The sequence below is a fragment of the Dreissena polymorpha genome, chromosome 7, assembly GCF_020536995.1.
Source record: "Dreissena polymorpha isolate Duluth1 chromosome 7, UMN_Dpol_1.0, whole genome shotgun sequence".
NCBI classification, from domain to species: domain Eukaryota; kingdom Metazoa; phylum Mollusca; class Bivalvia; order Myida; family Dreissenidae; genus Dreissena; species Dreissena polymorpha.
The window spans coordinates 88,486,892-88,507,537 of NC_068361.1; the positions used below are offsets into that span (position 1 = coordinate 88,486,892).

Consider the following 20,646-nt stretch of genomic DNA (forward strand, 5'->3'; position numbering starts at 1 on the left):
TCAATTGTAGAAAATTGTGTTGCTGAATACATGTGCATTATTTTGTAGCAAATAATCAACAGAGCAAATGACAACAGCAAATGGGAGACAATCAAGAGCCATGTGCGTCTCGTTCACGTTCAAACAAACCAAGCACTCAAGGTACATATGACCCGTGCTCTGGAAAAACTGGGCTTAGTGCATGGGCCTGAATTATTATCCCAAATTAGCTTGTGCAGTCAGCACAGGCTTATCAAGGACCACACTTTGCACTTTTCCAGTTAAAAGCGAAGAATCCAGTTTAGGTAGAAAATGTCATCCCTGATTAGCCTGTGTGTACATAACAGACAAGTCTGGGATGACACTTTATTCACACTCATTAAGCCCAGTTTTTGCAGAGTACCGATCAAATTTTTAGTTCTTAATACAATAGATCCATGGATCAACTCGAAACTGTACTAGGTGTAAGCTGTGCTGCATAGTTTAGTGTCAAGCCATCCATATTTATAATTGCAATGCTGGAAGTTACTCTGTAAGTCCTTTCCAACCACAATCAATAGTGGAGAAAAATAGCTTGCGCCCATAAGCCTTGTCCCGGGTTTTAATTTTAACTGGGCATGCTTTGACTTGTACCTTCAAAGGAATGCAACAGTGTCTTTTGATTAAATAATAAGGAATTCAGTGAGGTTGGCCTGACTAGTGTCCATTAAAAAGGTACTTCTGGTCCTGTCAGGGTGCGTTATGTGACGATGTGTCATGTTGTGTGTTCCAGCTCTCCTACCTAATTAACTAGACTCACAAACCTTTAGATTAATTTTGAATAATAGCTGGCTATCTGCAAAATTCATATAAGTTTTTACTGCAATTGTCCTCAACAAGCTATTTTGTGTTGTAGTCTATAGTCAATATAACAAACATGCCTCTGAAATGGGCCTCATGGGGTTGCAAGAGCCAGCAAAATTTTCATTGCCATATTCCCTTAACGCAAACTGTTTATATTTCTGCAGACGACTGGGTTGAGCCTGCCTGAGTGGGGCTTCAACCAGCTGGAGGTGGCAACAGACCGACATATGCAGCAAGACGCCACCATCTGGAATGTGGAGGAGCACAGATACAACAAAAGTATGGGAAATAAGCAAATAAGTTATAATTGATTGTTTATCTTTGAGGCTGAAAATTAGGAAAAAGTATTAATTGTTCAGGGTTTTTTTAGCATCTTTTGGGAATGGGACTTTTTGCTCTCAGTTTGGAAAAAAAGTGTTATTTGGAAACAAATAGTATTATTTTGAGAAAGGTAGTGTAATTGCAGGATAGTACTGCACAGTAATTTGTATTATTCTTGGAAACATGTTCATAGCAGGGGAATGTTAGTCTCACGGCTTCTTACTGGGGGATTCAGTGTAAGTAAATTTATATTTTGTCAGAGCTTCACTCATTAAATATAGCAAAGGTGGTGATCTTTCACTGCTTCAATAATTTGGTACAATATTTAGCTTTGAAATTTTACTGATTTTAATTTAAAAAATACTGCAATAAGAGAAGTGATCTTTCACTGCTACAATGTTAAAGCAGGGTAAAAGTTTTGTTCTTTCATTGCAACAAAAGTGATAAGTGGTTAAAGGTGTAGTAATTGGGAGAAAAGCACCATACTGTAAGGTGTGTTATTCTTGCATTTCTTTTCTTACCATTGGAATTTTAGTCACCAATCTTCTTACTGACTCTATACAGGGTCATTTAATTAATATAGGCGTGAGACTTACCCTTATTAAAAAATTATAATTGGTGATCTTTCTCTCCTTCAATAAGTTGGTTGTATGATAAGTGTTTCATTGTTATACTGCTTTAATAATAAAAATTACTGCAGTAAGAGAAGTGATCTTACACTGCTGCAATATTTAAAATCTATGTAGATTAAAAGTGTAGCTCTTTCATTGCAATAATGAGCATTGTTCTGAGAATACTGGGCTTAATGCATGTGCCTAAATTGTCATCCCAGTTGAGCTTGTGCAGTTCTACACAGGCTTATCAGGCACAACACTTTCCACTTAATTTGAATATTTGTTTAAAAGAGACTCTTTTTAAACAAAAAAACCCCATAAATATGGAAAGTGTTGTCCCTGATTAGATCGTGCGGACTGCACAGGCTAATCTTGGATGACCATTGACAAAAATGCATTAAGCACAGTTTTCCTAGATCACAGCTTCAACACTCTTCACCCCAGATGCAGACAAGGAGAACATATTTTTTATACGCCCGTTTTTTAAAAACGGGACGTATTATAGTTTCACCCTTTGCGGGCGGGCTGCGGGTGGGCGGCGTGCGGTGGCCACAGCAGTGTACGCTCTCTAATTCAAATAGTTTTAATCCAATCTTCACCAAACTTGGTCAGAAGTTGTGTCTAGACAATATCTAGGTCAAGTTCGAATATGGGTCATGCCGGTTCAAAAACTAGGTCACGGGGTCACTTAGTGCATTCAAGGATTAAGCATGGTGTCCGCTGTCTAATTTAAGTAGTTTTCATCCGATCTTCACCAAATTTGGTCAGAAGTTGTGTCTAGATGATATGTAGGTCAAGTTCAAATATGGGTCATGCCGGATCAAAAACTAGGTCACCAGGTTACTTAGTGCATTTCAAGCATTTAGCATGGTGTCCGCTCTCTAATTGAAGTAGTTTTCATCTGATCTTCACCTAATTTGGTCAGATGATACATCTAAATGATATCTAGGTCAAGTTCAAATATGGGTCATGCCGGGTCAATAACTAGGTCTTGAGGTCACTTAAAGCCTTTCAAGCATTGAGCATGGTGTCCAAAACCTTCGAACGGGCGTATCTTGTGACAGTTTGGCACTCTTGTTCATTTAATAATTTGGAGAAATATTAAATGGTGCAATATCACTGCTAGAATGATAAAAAATACTGCAGTAGTAGTGGTCTTTCATTTCTACAAAATTTAAGTAGAGGCAAAGTGATGCTCTTTAAGCGCAACAATGATCGCATAGAGTAAATGTGTTCCTCTTTAAATGCTACAAAATTTTAGTAGAGGAAGTGTTGTTCTTTCACTGCAACAATAAAATCCGACCAAGATTCAGTCGTTCATTGGTGCTATATTTGAATAATAATGACCCCACAGATGAAGACAAGGAGGGTCGGCTGAGGGATATTCAGCAGGCAGAGCTGATCCCCATGGAGCCCACGTACGTGTCGTTCTGGGAGAAGTTCTGGGAACTGCAGACCAAGATGCTGTTTGGGGCGCCCCCAGCAGATATAGAACACAAGTACAGATCCAACCCCCTCGACTGGCCCTTTGTCTCCAAGAACGTGGCCTATTGGATGCACGCCACTACTAATGTATGCATAATGCAGCACTAGCAAATTGATATTAGCCTCATTTTGGGATAATGGGGCTTAATGCATGTGCATAGTTTTGTCCCAGATTAGCCTTTGTGGACTGATCAGGCTTATGAGAGATGACACCTTTCGCTGTGATAGTATTTTTTTGTATAAAGAAAGTGGCTTTTTAGCTAAATTACAGGCGGAAAACGTCACCCAAAATAACCCTGTGTGAACTGCACAGGCTAATCTGAGAGGACACATTTGCACATGCTTTAAGCTCCGTTATCCTAGAACAAGGCTTATATAGATGAGCATTCATCAGGTAGTGTTCCCATTCCTGAGGGAATTGGGCTCGGGACATGGATGGTATTTATATGCAGATTACCTTAACAGGGGGAAGGTATTAAACCTATAACCTTAATATGTATTGTACTAAGATAATAAATACAAATCTTTTTAGTACTTCGATAATAAAATAAATAAAAATCTGTTTAGTTTAATCTGGAAATTTGGCCATATTTGTATTCAATCTTGATGAAACATGGGTCAGAATGCTGAACTGGACAATTTAACCCTTCCAATGCGGGAACCAAATTTTTAAGGCCTTTGCAAACAATTTGGATCCAGATGAGACGCCACAGAACGTGGCGTCTCATAAGGATCCAAACTGTTTGCTATTCTGATAGTATTGTTTGAAAAAAAAATAGAAGAAAATGCTAATTTTAGAAATTCATCAGACTACATTTTAGCAGACTACAAATTTCCCAGCATGCAAAGGTTTACTATTTAGTTTGAATCTCGGTCATGTGCTCAGAAAACTAGTTTTCCTGGGCAAATATTACCATATGAGACGTCACATTTATGACTAAATCGTGAGGAAACTAGGGTGAAATGGTTTCTGTGTCATATATGTCTAAAATGTAGGTAACAAGGTCAATCATAAAAAAAAAATCCAGCCATTGTAGAGTACAGATTTATTTCATTTTTTACTCAAGCTTGATTAAACTTGGTCAGCTTGATTATCTAGACATTATCTAGGCCATGTTTAAATCTGGGTCAAGTAATGTCAACAATTTGACCACCAGGTCAAGTCTTCAGCAATTTGTGTTTGTGAACTCAGAGGAGTGCTTGAGGTCCATGCTGGCCATCTTGTTATTTTAAGATTATTTGTTTTAATTTGTGCATGGGGTATTAATTCTTTTGTCTGGGGACAATCTTCTAATTGTTGGCATTCTTAAGCAATGAACATATGTAATTTTTAGCTGGGCTGTTTTCGGAGAAAACCTGGGGTATTGTCATAGCCAGCATGCCGTCCGTTGTCTGCTGTGTGGCGTCTGCCATCCGGCGTCTGCCGTCCGCCGTGATAAAACCTTAACATTGGCTCAAAAATCAAAGTGCTTCCACCAACAACTTTGAAACTTCATATGTAGATGCACCTTGATGTGTTCTACACGCCACACCAATTTTTGGGACACTAGGTCAAAGGTCAAGGTCATTGTGACCTCTAAAAAAAAAATGACAAGCTTTCATTTATTCAAAACTGCACCTGCAGCCGAGTGTTGGCACCCATTATGCGGTGCTCTTGTTAAATGTGAAAGCATATGATATAGGATTAGCATTTATATTAAAAATGTGGCGTAATTGTTAAAGCTAACAGATGTGCGCGTGATTGTACTTTTTTGTTAAAAATGCTATGTAAACAGTTTCATAAATAAAAATTATTTAAGAGAATGTAATAATTATGAAATAAGTGACAGTACTGTTTAATACATTTGTGAACTGCAAATGCTACAATGCAATCAATCTTTCAGGCCCAAATTCATCTCCTTGGAAACACGGTTGTCTGGGTAACAGGGACACTGAGTGTTCTGTCGCTGTGTGCATTACTGGCCTTTTACCTTCTGCGAAGACGACGGGGTTTTCATGAACTGAACACAGGTAAACAAAAACTGAACACAGGTAGTCAAAAAACTGAACACAGGTAGTCAAAAAACTGAACACAGGGAGTCAAAAGATGGTTTTTGTCACAGCGTAGTTGATATGGTGTCCACCTAGCAAAAAGGGGGCCCCTATTATGATCCAAACGTTAGGGGTATTCTCTAGATCTTCTGTTATTTAGACACATGACACTTGAGTGTATCAATAAGCCTCTGGCTTTCAATTAAATTGAGCTTAAATAAATAGGCTTAAACCAAGCTTAGAGAAGGCATAGTTGTGTGTATAAATATGTTATATATATAAGATTTGTTAGAATGGGATTCGTTTAGTAAATATGTTTTTGAATATAGATACCTCATATCGGACTGCCATCAAGATGTTTGGTTAGCATTGTGTTTTTAGCGAGGCTGTTTTCGGAAAAAAAACAAGGTTTTGTCATAGCCAGCTTGTCCGCCGTCCGCCGTAGGCGTTGTGCTAAAACCTTAACATTGGCTCTAAAATCAAAGTGCTCCCACCTACAACTTTGAACCTTCATATGTAGATGCACCTTGATGAGTTCTACACGCCACACCCATTTTTGGGTCACTAGGTCAAAGGTCAAGGTCACTGTGACCTCAAATATCAAACTTAAATATAGGCTCTAAAATCAAAGTGCTTCCACCTACAACTTTGAAACTTCATATGTAGTTGCACCTTGATGAGTTCTACATGCCACACCCATTTTTGGGTCACTAGGTCAAAGGTCAAGGTCACTGTGACCTCTAATATAAAACTTGAGCAAAAACCTAAACATTGCCTCTAAAATCAAAGTGCTTCCACCTACAACTTTGAAACTTCTTATGTAGATGCACCTTGATGAGTTCTACACGCCACACCTATTTTTGGTCACAAGGTCAACGGTTAAGGTCACCGTGACAAGCTTTCGCAGCCAAGCGTGGCAACCGTTATGCGGTGCTCTTGTTTATGTCCCCCACACTATAGCGGGGGACATATTGTTTTTGCCTTGTCTGTTGGTTGGTTGGTTTGTTTGTTTGTTTGTTTGCTCCAACTTTAACATTTTGCCATAACTTTTGCAATATTGAAGATAGCAACTTTATATTTGGCATGCATCTCATGGAGCTGAATATTTTGAGTGGTGAAAGGTCAAAGTCATCCTTCAAGGTCAAAGGTAAAATATATAGCTTCAAAGCGGCGCAGTAGGGGACATAGTGTTTCTGACAAACACAAATCTTGTTTTTAAGTACCGGTTAGACTTAAATGTTTTACATTAAACAGTGTGTTGATGTTAAGTATTGCCTTTATTGCCAATATTGTCAAATTGTATTATGCATGAAAGGTCTTATTTGTTATTGGATATTAGATTTAAGCGAGGATGTAATTTTCAAAACTTTGTAAACTTTTTTTACAGTGTTAAGAATAAATACTGAAGCCAGCCATTATAGTTGTTTACTGTGCTTCTTTTATTATTTGAGAAACATGAAAATATTGTAGCTTATGTTTATATATGAAATTGATAATGGAAGCTGCCATTTTAATTGAAAAATTAATAATGTTGCTTATATTAATAACACGCATGAAAATCATGTTCGAATGTTAAGAACACATACGTGCAGATATAGGGCTGAAATGTGTTAGTAGGTTTACATGAGTTGAATTCCCATTCCTGGCAGCATGTAAGTTTGGGTGGTGATCACCATAATAGACATATGGGTTTGCCTTCGGGTACTCCGGCTTCTCCCCACAACACAAGACCACACCAAAATTGAAAAAATCTTTCAGTTACAACAAAAAAGCTGGAAATTTAAATTATAATTAAGAATGTGTCCTTACGTTTGGTAAGCTAATTAGGTAGAAGTGCTGGGGCACACTTCAAGTCCACAAATAGTGTAGCCTCTGGTTCAAAAAGTACCTTATAAACTTCGAAATATACACACAGGTTTACATGCAGACCTTGCTATGGGGCCTGTCCGTTCATGTTAGAAGTCACTGTTTTGAAACACTTTAAAGTGTTTTAGGTCAAAAGATGTAACTTGGTTAAGGTATTGTGCTAAAATTTTAAATCTTTACAGATGAATGGAAGGATTTCCTCTTCCTGATTGACTTCATCGTGGTTGGGTACTTCCTTCACTATCTACCTTACTTCCTAACGGACAGAACTCTGTTTCTGCATCATTACCTCCCTTGTATGCTCTTCAAAGTGCTGGCTGTGGCCGCCATCTTGGATCACATTGAAATGCTGTGCAGATCATATGTGTAAGTCTGGTTTGTACAATAATTTGCCAAAAGCAAGCCAAAAGGGCGGATGAACCTTCTTTTTCATATACAAAATGTATTTATTGCCTGTTTTGACTCTCAGTATAAGTTTATGTTTTTTGCACAATCATGTAGTTTTAAAAAGACTGGCTTGACAAAAAAATTGTATCCTTCTTTCCTAAAGATTCATTCTTTTCTATAGGCTTTGCCATCCCATTATTTTGGAAATAATGACATATTTCTGATAAAACTTGAGTTGATTATATTTATTTAGAAAATCCTACTACATGAAAACTGTTTTGGGATTCTTAGCATGTGAATGTTAGTTTATGTTCAGAAAAGATCTAATTTAGCTAAATATTTATCAAAATTTGCTACTCATATATTGTGTGAATGCTAATTATTGGGAAAGTATTATCTTTTAAACAGTGTGCTGGTGTTTATAAGTCTTTTAGAATATTTATTTGATGATGTGTATCAAAATTGTTACAATAATTTAGTGTTAAGTGTTTTCCTATACAATGATGACTGATCAGATGGTCAGGAAATAATATATCTAGGTTGCTAGGATTCATTCCTAGACTTGGCCTGTTACATAAAATACACTGCATTTAAATTTCTGTATTGTTATTTTGTTGTAAAAAAGGTCACTTTAACTTAAGTTTAACAGAAAAAAGGTTATGTAATTTGTTTCAATTTCACATTCTTTATAACTACTTTCTGTAATCTTCATTTTTATGCCCCCGAACGAGGGCATATAGTGATCGATCAGTCCGTCCATCTGTCTGTTTGTCCTTCCGTCACACTTTGCATTTAGGTTTCGAAAAAAATTCATAACTTCTATGTCCCTTCACATAGCAACTTGGTATTTGACATGCATGTGTATCTCATGGAGCTGCACTTTTTGAGTGGTGAAAGGTCAAGGTCATCCTTCAAGGTCACAGGTAAAAAAACATGTATCAAAGCTCAGTAGGGGGCATTGTGTTTCTGAAAACACATCTCTTGTTGCTGTTAGCCCCTCTTGTATATAAAAAAACATTGGCTACTAAAATCTCTAATTGGCTTTTAAATTTTCTGAAAGTATTTTTGATGTTGTTTTTTTTTTCAACATATGAAAAGTTTTAAGACAAAGGTGCAGTGTGGGGCATGTTCTAATGGCACGTATCTAATAAAAACACCCCCAAGTTTTTGCGACTTATTTCACCATCAACCCACTTGTATGGTCTGTTCAGTTGCCAATTCTTACCATGTCAACACATTCAGGCTCAACAAATTCCACTTAATAACAATACACCTTCCGTTTTAGCACCTCTCACAGCTCCATGGTAACGAGATATGTTGTTGTGGCGCTGGTAGCCATGGCAACGTGGGTGTTCATTCAGCTGAGCTGCGTCACTTACGGCAACGTGAGCCTCACTGCAGCAGATGTTAAGAGGCTGTCGTGGAGGGAATCATGGGACTTCCTGCTGCATCAGATTGGTTCATGAGTTCAAATTGTTTAATCTTAGATCTTGATCCTAAATATTTAAGTCGCAGTAATTGAAAATTGAAAATCATAATGAACATTCTGTATGGACAAATATGAGAAGGTACTTGTGAACAATTGATTGTTGTTAATGTTGAATAACAAAGTTTCTTAAAATGCGATATCTAGTTGTGCCTCAGGAGATGGTCGACATGTACCATATATAGTGTGTACACCAGTACTCTGTTTGAACATAGAATGTTTTTTCAACAATATTTTTGCGAACAAACACATTTTTTTTCACTGAAAAAGAAACATGATTATAAGGAGTTGATTTCTATAAACTGGGGTTTTTGAAGGTCAACATTTAAAAGCATTCCTATTATCCCAATTATTTCAGGCCAAACAACTGTGGAACTTGTTTATTTAAACTTTGTTTTGAACAAAACCTTGCCCATTCAGAATGGTTTTGAAATGTTGATTTGATTTACATGTGTGCATTGCTTAAGATTGAGACTGCATACATCTTGTCATCAGTATAGTTATGCTTTCACTCGATTTAATTAATTTCGCCCCCCATAACAATTCGGCAGGCATTTTGCAGTGCAATTGCTTGTAATTCCAGGAATTGTTTGGAATTATTTGCCCCTCTTACAGCTTGTCAAGTTCACTTTGCCTTGACCAAATGTTATATAGTACCTTTTGAGACCTTAACGACTTGCCCACCATATAACAATGTTAAGAAATAGTTATTTTTATAAATGTCAGATACATACAATGTTTTTTTGTGGTTTCTTGCCATTTGTTTCTTGTCATTAACCAGGTTTTCCGAAGGAAAAAACTGGTTATTAGATTGGCGAATGCAAGCGGGCTGGCTGGCTGGCTGGCGGGCTGGCTGGCGGGAGGGCGGAACAAGCTTGTCCGGGCCATAACTATGTCGTTCATTGTCAGATTTTAAAATCATTTGCCACATTTGTTCACCATCATTGGACGGTGTGTCGCGCGAAATAATTACGTTGATATCTCCAAGGTCAAGGTCACACTTTGAGTTCAAAGGTCAAAAATGGCCATAAATGAGCTTGTCCTGGCCATAACTATGTCATTCATTGTGAGATTTTAAAATCATATGGCACATTTGTTCACCATCATGGGACGGTGTGTCGCACGAAAGAATCACGTCAATATCTCCAATGTCAAGGTCGCCACGACTAAAAATATATTTTTTTAAAAACAAACTTACAAAGGGGGTTAATTTTGTTTGTTCATTTCAAAAGTTCAGTTTGAGTTTTCTCCCTTTATCAGATTTTTTTTCACAATGAAAACCTGGTTTTGTGACAATTTTGTCCCTTGTTTTAATTATGTCATGAGATTAGAATTGTTATGCCTCAATGAAGTGGGAGGCATCAAACATTGCACTTGTCCATCCATACTTCTTGAAGCATGTGTTTTCAAGTCCGTTTTGCCTTTTGTGTGGATCTCGCTCAAATCGTCACATGGTAATGACCATAATGTGTAGATGTTTGTGATGAAAGGAATTTGGACTGAAATGAGGTTTGGCTGAATCAAGGCCTTTTGTCTGATTGTCGACATTTGAATATATAGCCCAATAACTTGGAGTTTTCAATTCATCTTTTACTATGGGCTCAATCTTGCTCAAGATTCACAGTTGAATGACATTAATGTGTAGATGTTGGTTAAGACAGGAAGTATGGCCCTCTGTCTGTATTTTCCACTATAGAATATATAGTCTAAAAACTTCGTGTTTTTAATTCAGTTGTATACTAGATAATAAATAGATCTTGCTTAAACTTAGAAAAATTGAATTTCCTTAATGTTCAGATTATCTTAAAGAAACGAATTTAGGCTGTGATGAGGTCAAGAAAAATTATGGACTTTTGTCTGCTTTTTCTTAAATGAATATATACATGTAGTGTCAAAATTGTGTGTGTTTTTACCTTTTATGCAGGTGCTGAGCATGTTTGCTAACATTTTACAACTAAATGACATTAATGTGTTGATGAGCGTTCCATAATTTCAGCGTCATCCAGTTTTGGAACAATTATGGCTTTTTGTCTACTGTATAAAGTGAATTTGTCCATGTCCAAACATGTTTTGTGGGGGCATCAGTGTCTGTGACAAATTTCTTTTATATTCTTTTTGAAAGGACTTTAGGGTGTGTAATTGTGTTTTGCAAAATAAATCACCAATGTCCTGTTCATGTTACCATAGTTCACCAAGTGCTAGTTACATGTAGCTTGGGTGGAAATGTTTACATATACCATTCAATCTCTCATTTTATTTTTTGCTGGCAACATTTTAAGTTACATGACTTGGAGTTGAGAATCTCCTAGGCAGCTGTTACAAACAGTTCAAAGAAAGCAATTATCTACTATGTTGTTTAAGAAATCTTTTAATGTCCAGTTCAATTAAAATTCTTAAATTGTGTTCAGATAACTTCATCTTGAAAATATTACCTTTCATTCACATAGCTTTTACAATCATACTGAATTACATGTATTGATGTTATGATATATTGTTTATATTTTCAAACAAGTTGTCAATGGTTACACAACATAATTTTGTTTGAATTAGATAATTTTTCTATTCTTTAACATTGTTATAACAGATTTATCAAGGTAACTTTGTAATATTTTAGTTTTTTTGGTCTTTGCTGTGAACAATTAAAACCACTATAGATGTCATAAGTAAAATATATTTATCAATGGTTGTTATTATTACCGATGGGAAATTAAATTATTATGGTGTGCTTTAATTTAGTCTTATTGCTCATATACACAGCTAATATAAGATTGTATGTAAGTATGCTTTATACACTTTGTATTTCACAAATTATAGTTATATATATATTGAATGCTGCATTTTAATATTTTTGCAGTACACAATATTATTCCATGGTATAGGCTGAAACAAAAGTGAGTGTTGTTAGTGATTTTAAACCAGATTTTCAACACTGTTGAAGTTGCTGGTATTTGATTGGGCCTTAGCAGTTGCTCATCTGTAGTTAACTGGGGTGTTTGTACTAAAATTTGAGTTGGCATTGGTCAACTTTGATGTATCCATGTTATAAATTGTGCCATTTTAGTCTGATGATAATTTTTGTTTTTGGTATCGTGTTCAAATGATGTTTTCACGCCATGGTCACATTTTTAGTAAACTGCTTTTTAACACAAAAAGTTTATATATGTTTGTTTATACAACCAATCTGTATCTAAATGTATAAAACTGTTGTATTATTTTTTATCTTTAAGAGTTGAGGCTTAGTGGGCTATAATTGTCATGATAGTTCTGTTCTTATATTCAATGCCTGTTAAATGCCCACAATAGAGATATGCAATCATATGTTTATTATAGTTTGTGCATGTCCTTTGTTTTTGTTTGCTAAGAAATGGGCAACATTTAGATATGCAATACATTTTGTGCTTAAGTTTATGCTTTATTTTTATGCCCCTGGATCAAATGATGGGGGTATATTTTTTTTGGTCTGTCTGTCTGTCGTTGTATGTGTGTGTCTGTCATTGTATGTGTGCGTCTGTCACAAAACTTTAACCTTGGTCATAACTTTTGCAATATTGAAGATAGCAACTTGATATTTGGCATGCATGTGTATCTCATGGAGCTGCACAGTTTGAGTGGTGAAAGGTCAAGGTCATCCTTCAAGGTCAAATATTTGGCTTCAAAGTGCAGTAGGGGGCATTGTGTTTCACAAACAGAGCTCTTGTTTTATAATTATTTATGGGGAATATTTTGTATTTATTTACAAAACAATTGTTAAAATCAAATTATTTCCAGTCTACATTCCTTATACACATCAAGCCTGCTTGCAATAAACTTAAATGTGGAATGTACTGTATACTCAATCACAATTCAATGGTTACACCTTTATATTGCCCATTTTTCCAAAATGGTTCAAAGTATACATTTAAAATATTCGTATATTTTCATTTGAAGTTTTACATAACTCACCCTTTCACTTTTATTTTGGGGGGAGCATATAGTCGCCGCTTCGTCTGTCCGTCCGTGTGTCCGTCCGTGCACAATTTTTGTCCGGGCTATTTCTCAGCAACTAATGACCGGAATTCAATGAAACTTTATGGGAAGCTTCACTATTAAGAGGAGATGTGTATATTATCAGCGGGTTCTGGTCGGATGATTTTTCACAGAGTTATGGCCCTTTGAAATTTTCTATTAAAAAATTCTTGTCCCCCCAAGTACTGTGCCCTCAAGACGTTTCCTTTTATCTGAACATATAGTGCAATATTGTGACAAAAAGACCTTTGGGGAGCATCACCCTTCTCCAACCGTTGCTTGTTTGCATTGGAACTAGCAAAGATTATTGCCTTTCATTAGTATATAATTTCTCTTTTAGAACAATGCGATGCAAAATAAGCTGACATGTTTTAATGTTAAATTTCAGACTAGAATTTGAGAGCTTGACTTCTTAATAAATAGAGTGTGTGGTGATTAATTATTAATTATTATTACTAGGTGTTCATACACCAGGTCACACGTGCAACATGTGTACTACTGCAGACTCACAAAATACATAATGTTTGATCTGCCTGCACAATCCCTAGAGCCCAATTTTCTATGCTCCCCGAAAATTTTCTGTGGAGCATTTACTTGCCAGTTTGTCCTTCCTTACTCCCTTCCTTCTGTTACACTTTTGTTACAGTTTCTCATAGCGCCTTCAATATTTTACCGATGTAGATACCTTGCATGGACCGCTACCTTTTGTGAGGTTAGAGGTCACTGGGGTCAAGGTCACCGAGGCTATTGTCCTTCCTTACTTCCTTCCGTCACACTTTTTTACAGTTTCGCATAGTGTCTTCAATATTTTACCAATCTCTTACATATTTGGCATGTAGGTACCTTGCATGGACCTCTACCTTTTAATGAGGTTAAAGGTCACTGGGGTCAATGTCACTGAGGATGATAAAAGATTTTCTCAAGGTCAAACTTTGGTTACAGTTTATCATTGCACCTTCAATATTTGACCAATCTCTTATATATTTGGCATGTACATGTAGGTACCTTGCATGGTCCTCTACCTTTTGATGAGGATTGAGGTGACTGGGGTCATTCCGGACACTCCGGATATTTATTCTGGGAGACTTCAACAAGGTAGTCCTAAATGGTCAGAAGTTTTTTTCATTTTGAAACCTGATTCCAAGTCCACCGTTTAAGACAAGCAGTGTTTTAGACATGGTATTTTACAACAGACAGGATCAAGTCATGACTCATATTCAGCCAGTGTACTTTAGTGACCATAGTGTTATTTGGGTTAGAGTTACATTTTAAAGAAAGAGTGAGTGTATACTATTATTGGCATTAATTATTATAAATACCTGTTTACTTTATTATGAACATAAGGGGAGCATCCAATGTTTTTTAACGATACTTCTTGTTTATCTTGGTTGTGATGAGATGAACATGCTTTGAAAGATATAACAGTACACTTAACATGTAGTCTTCATGGACTTAAACATCATTATGTTCACACAAGGATGAAATATATCATCCATGCATAATGATCTCTTTATATGTATGATATAAAGGCGTCACTCTGTCATCCCAGCCATGTTCTAGCATATAGGATACTACACTCAAGGATTTGTGGCCCACATTGAATTGAGAGTTCCCATATTCTATTCCCATTCAGGTAGTGTTTTCAAGATCTTTCCATTGACACAAAGTACTGGTTCTTCATGGGAAACAAATTCATAGGTTTTGAACAAAAATGTTTTTACTGATTTTTACTCAGGTTGTCACACGGTTGAAAATGCTTGTCATTTGATTGGATTTTTGCAGTAAATAAACTGTTTAAACAGGAGTGTTTATACTAACATTTTAATTGGCATAGGCCAAACTTGAAGTTTCACAGTTTTAACTTGTGCCATTGAAGTCTACTGATTAAAATGTATTGGTATCATCTGGAAAAATTGTTTAAATGCAATGACCACGTTTCTATTAAACTGCTTAATAACACGAAGTAGTGATAGACATTTGTGTAAATAATGCATCTTTTGTATAAAAAATAGATACACAACTTTTGTTGTTGTTGTTTCCCATGTCAAAAAGTTGAGACTTAATGGTATTTTATAGGCATGACAGTTCTGTTTTTAGCTCACCTGTCACGAAGTGACATGGTGAGCTTATGTGACCGTGTGATGTCCAGCGTCTGTTGTGTGTGCATGCGTGTGTGTGTGTGTCCGTCAACAATTTGTTTGCGAAGACAGAAGAGGTCACAGTTTTCATCCAATCTTAATGAAATATGGTCAGAATGTTTATCTTGATGAAATCTGGGTTGGGGTTGTATTTGGGTCATCTGGGGTCAAAAACTAGGTCACTAGGTCAAAAACTAGGTCAAATAATAGAAAAACCTTGTGTAGACAATAGAGGTCGCAGTTTTCATCCAATCTTTATGAAATTTGGTCAGAAGGTTTATTTTGATGAAATCTTGGTTGGAATTGTATTTGGGTCATCTGGGGTCAAAAACTAGGTCACTAGGTAAAAAACTAGGTCAAATAATAGAAAAACCTTGTGTAGACAGTAGAGGTCACAGTTTTCATCCAATCTTTATGAAATTTGGTCAGAATGTTTATTATGATGAAAACTGGGTTGGGATTGTATTTGGGTCATCTGGGGTCAAAAAACTAGGTCACTAGGTCAAAAACTAGGTCAAATAATAGAAAAACCTTGTGTAGACAATAGACGTCGCAGTTTTCATCCAATCTCGATGAAATTTGGTCAGAATGTTTATCTTGATGAAATCTGGGTTGGGATTGTATTTGGATCATCTGAGTTCAAAAACTTATGAAATTTGGTCAGAATGTTTATCTTGATAAAATCTGGGTTTGGATTGTATTTGGGTCATCTGGGGTCAAAAACTAGGTCACTAGGTCAAAAATTAGGTCACTAGGTCAAAAACTAGGTCACTAGGTCAAATAATAGAAAAAAACATGTAGACAATAGAGGTCACAGTTTTCATCCAATCTTTATGAAATTTGGTCAGAATGTTTATCTTGATGAAATCTGGGTTGGGATTGTATTAGGGTCATCTCGGGTCAAAAACTAGGTCACTAGGTCAAATAATAGAAAAACCTTGTGTAGAGAATAGAGGTCACAGTTTTCATCCAATCTTTATAAAATTTGATAAGAATGTTTTTCTTGATGAAATCTGGGTTGGGATTGTATTGGGGTCAAAAACTAGGTCACTAGGTCAAATAATAGAAAAACCTTGTGTAGACAATAGAGGTCACAGTTTTCATCCAATCTTTATGAAATTTGGTCAGAATGTTTATCTTGATGAAATCTGGGTTGGGATTGTATTTGGTTAGTCAGGTGAGCGATTCAGGGCCATCATGGCCCTCTTGTTATATTTAATTTGTGTTAAATTTACAAAATATAGATATGCAGTCATGTTTATAATATTGTTTGGGGATGTGTTTTGTTTTTACAATAGTTAAAAAATGCACAGCATTTAGATATGCACTATTGTTTATGCTTTATATTATTAATGTATATTGTTTGTTTGAATATGTTGCTGCGAAATGGGAATAATATGTATTTATTTACAATAAAATGGTTAATATCAAGTGATTTTCTTGTTGTCCTTCCTTGTGCAAAACAAGCCAGCTAGCAATAAACTTACATGTTGAGTGCACTGTATGCTCAATCACACTTTTATGACAACACTTTTATAATGCTTATTTTTTCCAAAATGGTTCAAAATATCAATATGAGATTTCATATTTCGGCATTTCGCAAAACTTGTTGCTTTGGAGTAATTCACCCTAAAGCTTCGATACTTCTGGGCTAAGTGCAGGTGGTATTTCATTGAGTTAAATGTGAGAATTTGAGTATGTAAAAATTGTAGTTTTCCTTTAATACATAATTTATCATTGGAAACAATGTTGATGCTAAATAAGCTTTCATGTTTTAATGTTATTATTTAAGACTAGAATTTGAGGGCGTGACTGCTCAATAAATAGGATGTGGAATGATCCATCATTTAGGTAGCTATGTCTTCAAACATGTCACATGTGCAAAATGTGTTCTAATGCAGAATCACAGTATATGCTACTGATACAACTGGCAACTATGCGTAATCTTCACGGACTTGAATATCTCATTTATATATTATGATATCTATATGAGAAAAAGGTGTTAATCTGCCATTCCAGCCATGCACTGGCATACAGGATACTACACTTAAGGATTTGTTGTCAACCTTGAACTGAGAGTCCCTATATTATATTCCCATTAAGGGAGTGTTCTCAGATATTTTAATAGACACAAAGTACTGGTTCTTCATGGGAAACAAATTCAGAGTGACCCTATGAGCCTTAGGCTTTCTACGCACTCGAGGTAAATTAAATAGGCTAAAACTTAACAAATCACTAATTGAGGAATACTCAAATCTAATACAACAGCAGTATTGCAGTTTTCCAAAGTTAGGTTATATAAACATATTTTGCCCAGTAGTTGTATTTCTTTCTATACAAAGACCAATAGGTATGGTATACCCAAGGAAAAGTCTCTTTGAAGTTGTTCACAAGCTCATGTTCATGTAGGCTTTAATATGGCCCCATTGCTAATCTATGCAGCTACTAATATGTGCTATGTAAATATGCATTACAAACTTTGTATTTCGCAACGTGTTAGTAATGTTTATGGAATACTAGATTTTAATTATTCTCCAGTCCACACAATCATATCATAGTATGTGTACAGGTTGTGTAGTAGTTGAAAATGCTGATTATTTCATTAGCTTTTGGCGATTTGTAACGTTTGATAATTTGTATTTTACATATGCGTTGTACAAAAAATGTAGTTGCCATTAACCAAACTTGATAAATTGCCATTATAACTTGTTCCATCGTAGTAAACTGATAAAATTGATTGTAATCATGTTTAAAACCAGATTTCGTGCCATGATCATAGATTTATAGTTAACTGTTTAAAAGCGATAGTGCTATACATTGACATGTATTTAAATAATACAACATGTGTATCCAAAAAACATATTTTACACTGTTATTTTGAGTAAAATAAAACGTCACTGCAAACATAGAGACTAAATGAAAATACCTGCACGTTTAGAAATAATATCATTTAAAAGTTATACAGTTGTAAAGCGTTAACAACGCGGAGCGATAGAATACGTTGGGGTATCTGTTTGTCTTTAATTTTGTGTCAACACTCAACATGCGCTTAAATCAACTATAATAAATATGACTATTGGTATAGCCGTGATGAAATTACGACAGGCGTTTAAATACATAAAACATTTGCCAATTATGTATTTAAGTATTAACGTGTTTATATCGTTAAAATCGAGGCTGTAAAGTTATTAAATCTCAAACATTTAACAACACATTTATACAATCTGTGAGCGTGTCACCATACAATCTGTAAACATGTCACCGTAAGAATAAAGTGTTTATAATCACGCTACCGTAATCACTGAATCTTCATCCTTTTTGTAATATTGTTTGTTTTCTCTTGACACACTATTCTCTTGTTGGTGTTTATCTAAAACATAAGCCTTGTGTTTTGCGAGTAAATCGCTTGATACATGTAGAAGTTGTTCGCTTTCAAACTTATATCATTTGGGGGGGGGGGGGGGGGGGGGGGGGAGTGGGAGGGGGCAGACCAACAAACCAACCAACCGTTCAGCATACAGATTGACTCCAATATACCCCTTTTAATAGTTTGTTTGCCTGAGTATATTAATAAAACACATACATTGTTACACAGCTTAATTAATTCCTGAAATCATGTATTAAAATCACAACCATTTACATGTTAAATGTATAAATCATACAATTTCGGCCGTCCTTAGTAACAGTTTGTCTTCTTTTCACAACAAGCAGCAAATCTCTATGTGAATGATGTTGTTTCCTTGTGCTTTATAACTACTGCACAAAGGATAGTATACATAGGTTAAAGATAATATTAATAAAATATATATCTTATGTATTGTCTTCATCTGCAATTAGATCCGTCCAATTAAATAATTGTTACATAGCTGCGCTTCTATTTGTTTTAAAATTTATTTCAGAAAGAATTAAAAACGGCAAAATCGAGAAATACATATTAACTTTAAAAGTTTAACATTGCTCACATTTTTTTCGCTCACTGTGTATATGAATAACTTCTTTTCTTTCACACACGTGAGTGCACGTTTTTTGTTAAATATATTCTTAAAAACTGATATATGCAACAAACGATTGGAGGCATTGCCATAATTACGGAATGGATTTATTGGTTATTAGATTTTATAAACCTGACACTAAATATTTCGATAAACAATAAATAATTTATACATTGTATTTAAGAAAAAAAGTTGGAGAACACTATTATTGTTTAAACAGTTTATACATGTTGGTAAGATTGTATTATTTTACTTTCATAAACATTTCAAATAGCTTATTAACCAGTAACGATGTCCAGTTAATTGACCAGTATTAGTTCCGTACATTGGCAGCTTTAACAGTTTTGGAAAGTGTTACGAATAAAAACAAGAGTGCCAAACTGTCACAAGATACGCCCGTTTGAAGGTTTTGGACAACTTGATAACTTTGCCATTTGAGTGGCAAAATGATATATTTTTGAAAATTAAGCAACACATAACTTTACCTTTTGAGTGAACCCATGCTAAATCCTTGAAATGCACTAAGTGACCCCGTGACCTTGTGTTTGACCCGGCATGACTCATATTTGAACTTGATCTAGATATCATTTAGACACAACTTCTGACCAAATTTGGTGAAAATCGGATGAAAACTACTTCAATTAGAAAGCGAATGCTTGAAATGCACTAAGTGCCCTCGTGACCTAATTTTTGACCCGGCATGACCAATATTTGGACATGACCTAGATATTATCTAGACACAACTTCTGACCAAATTTTGTGAAAATCGGATGAAAACTACTTCAATTAGGGAGCGGGCATCATGCTTAATGCCTGAAATGCACTAAGTGACCTCGTGACCTAGTTTTTGACCCGGCATAACCCATATTTAAACTTGACCTAGATATCATTTACACACAACGTCTTGCCAAATTCGGTGAAGATCGGATGAAAACTACTTCAATTAGAGAGCGGACACAATGCTAAAACCTTGAAATAAACTAAGTGAACCCGTGACCTAGTTTTTGACCCGGCATGACACATATTTAAAATTGACCTAGATATCATCTAGACACAACTTCTTACAAAATTTGGTGAACATCGGATGAAAACTACTTCAATTAGAGAGTGGACACCATGCTAAATGCTTGAAATGCACTAAGTGACCCCGTGACATAGTTTTTGACCCGGCATGACCCATATTTTCTAGATACAACTTCTGACCACGTTTGGTGAAGATCGAATGAAAACTATTTGAATTAGAGAGTGGAAACTGCTGTGGACGTCGCCCGTCCCCCCGCCGCCCGCCAAGGGTGAAACTATAATACGTCCCGTTTTCAACGGGCGTATAAAAAAGACATGTGTCAGATTCACATTAAATGTGTTCAAAATATAAGCATTAGCAAGAAACTTGCTTTAATCTACTCATACGAAATCACTACATATCGCCACGATTTAACCACATAAGTTCAATAATATTTTTCCCGCATAATATACAAATCATTGGTCTTGAATTTAAC

At 35.7% G+C, this 20,646-nt stretch overlaps 1 protein-coding gene across 1 annotated transcript in view; it reads left to right on the forward strand.

Moving 5' to 3' along the window:
• The window catches only part of LOC127838537 (protein O-mannosyl-transferase 1-like), a 55,099-nt gene extending 38,509 nt beyond the window's left edge, over window positions 1-16,590 (forward strand). The window contains exons 14-19 of the mRNA XM_052366346.1: window positions 49-141; window positions 987-1,101; window positions 3,112-3,329; window positions 5,126-5,252; window positions 7,322-7,505; window positions 8,812-16,590. Coding sequence (XP_052222306.1) covers window positions 49-141; window positions 987-1,101; window positions 3,112-3,329; window positions 5,126-5,252; window positions 7,322-7,505; window positions 8,812-8,992 — 918 coding nt within the window. The 3' untranslated portion in view covers window positions 8,993-16,590. The remainder of the gene's footprint in view (window positions 1-48; window positions 142-986; window positions 1,102-3,111; window positions 3,330-5,125; window positions 5,253-7,321; window positions 7,506-8,811) is intronic.
• Window positions 16,591-20,646: the final 4,056 nt, after the last annotated feature.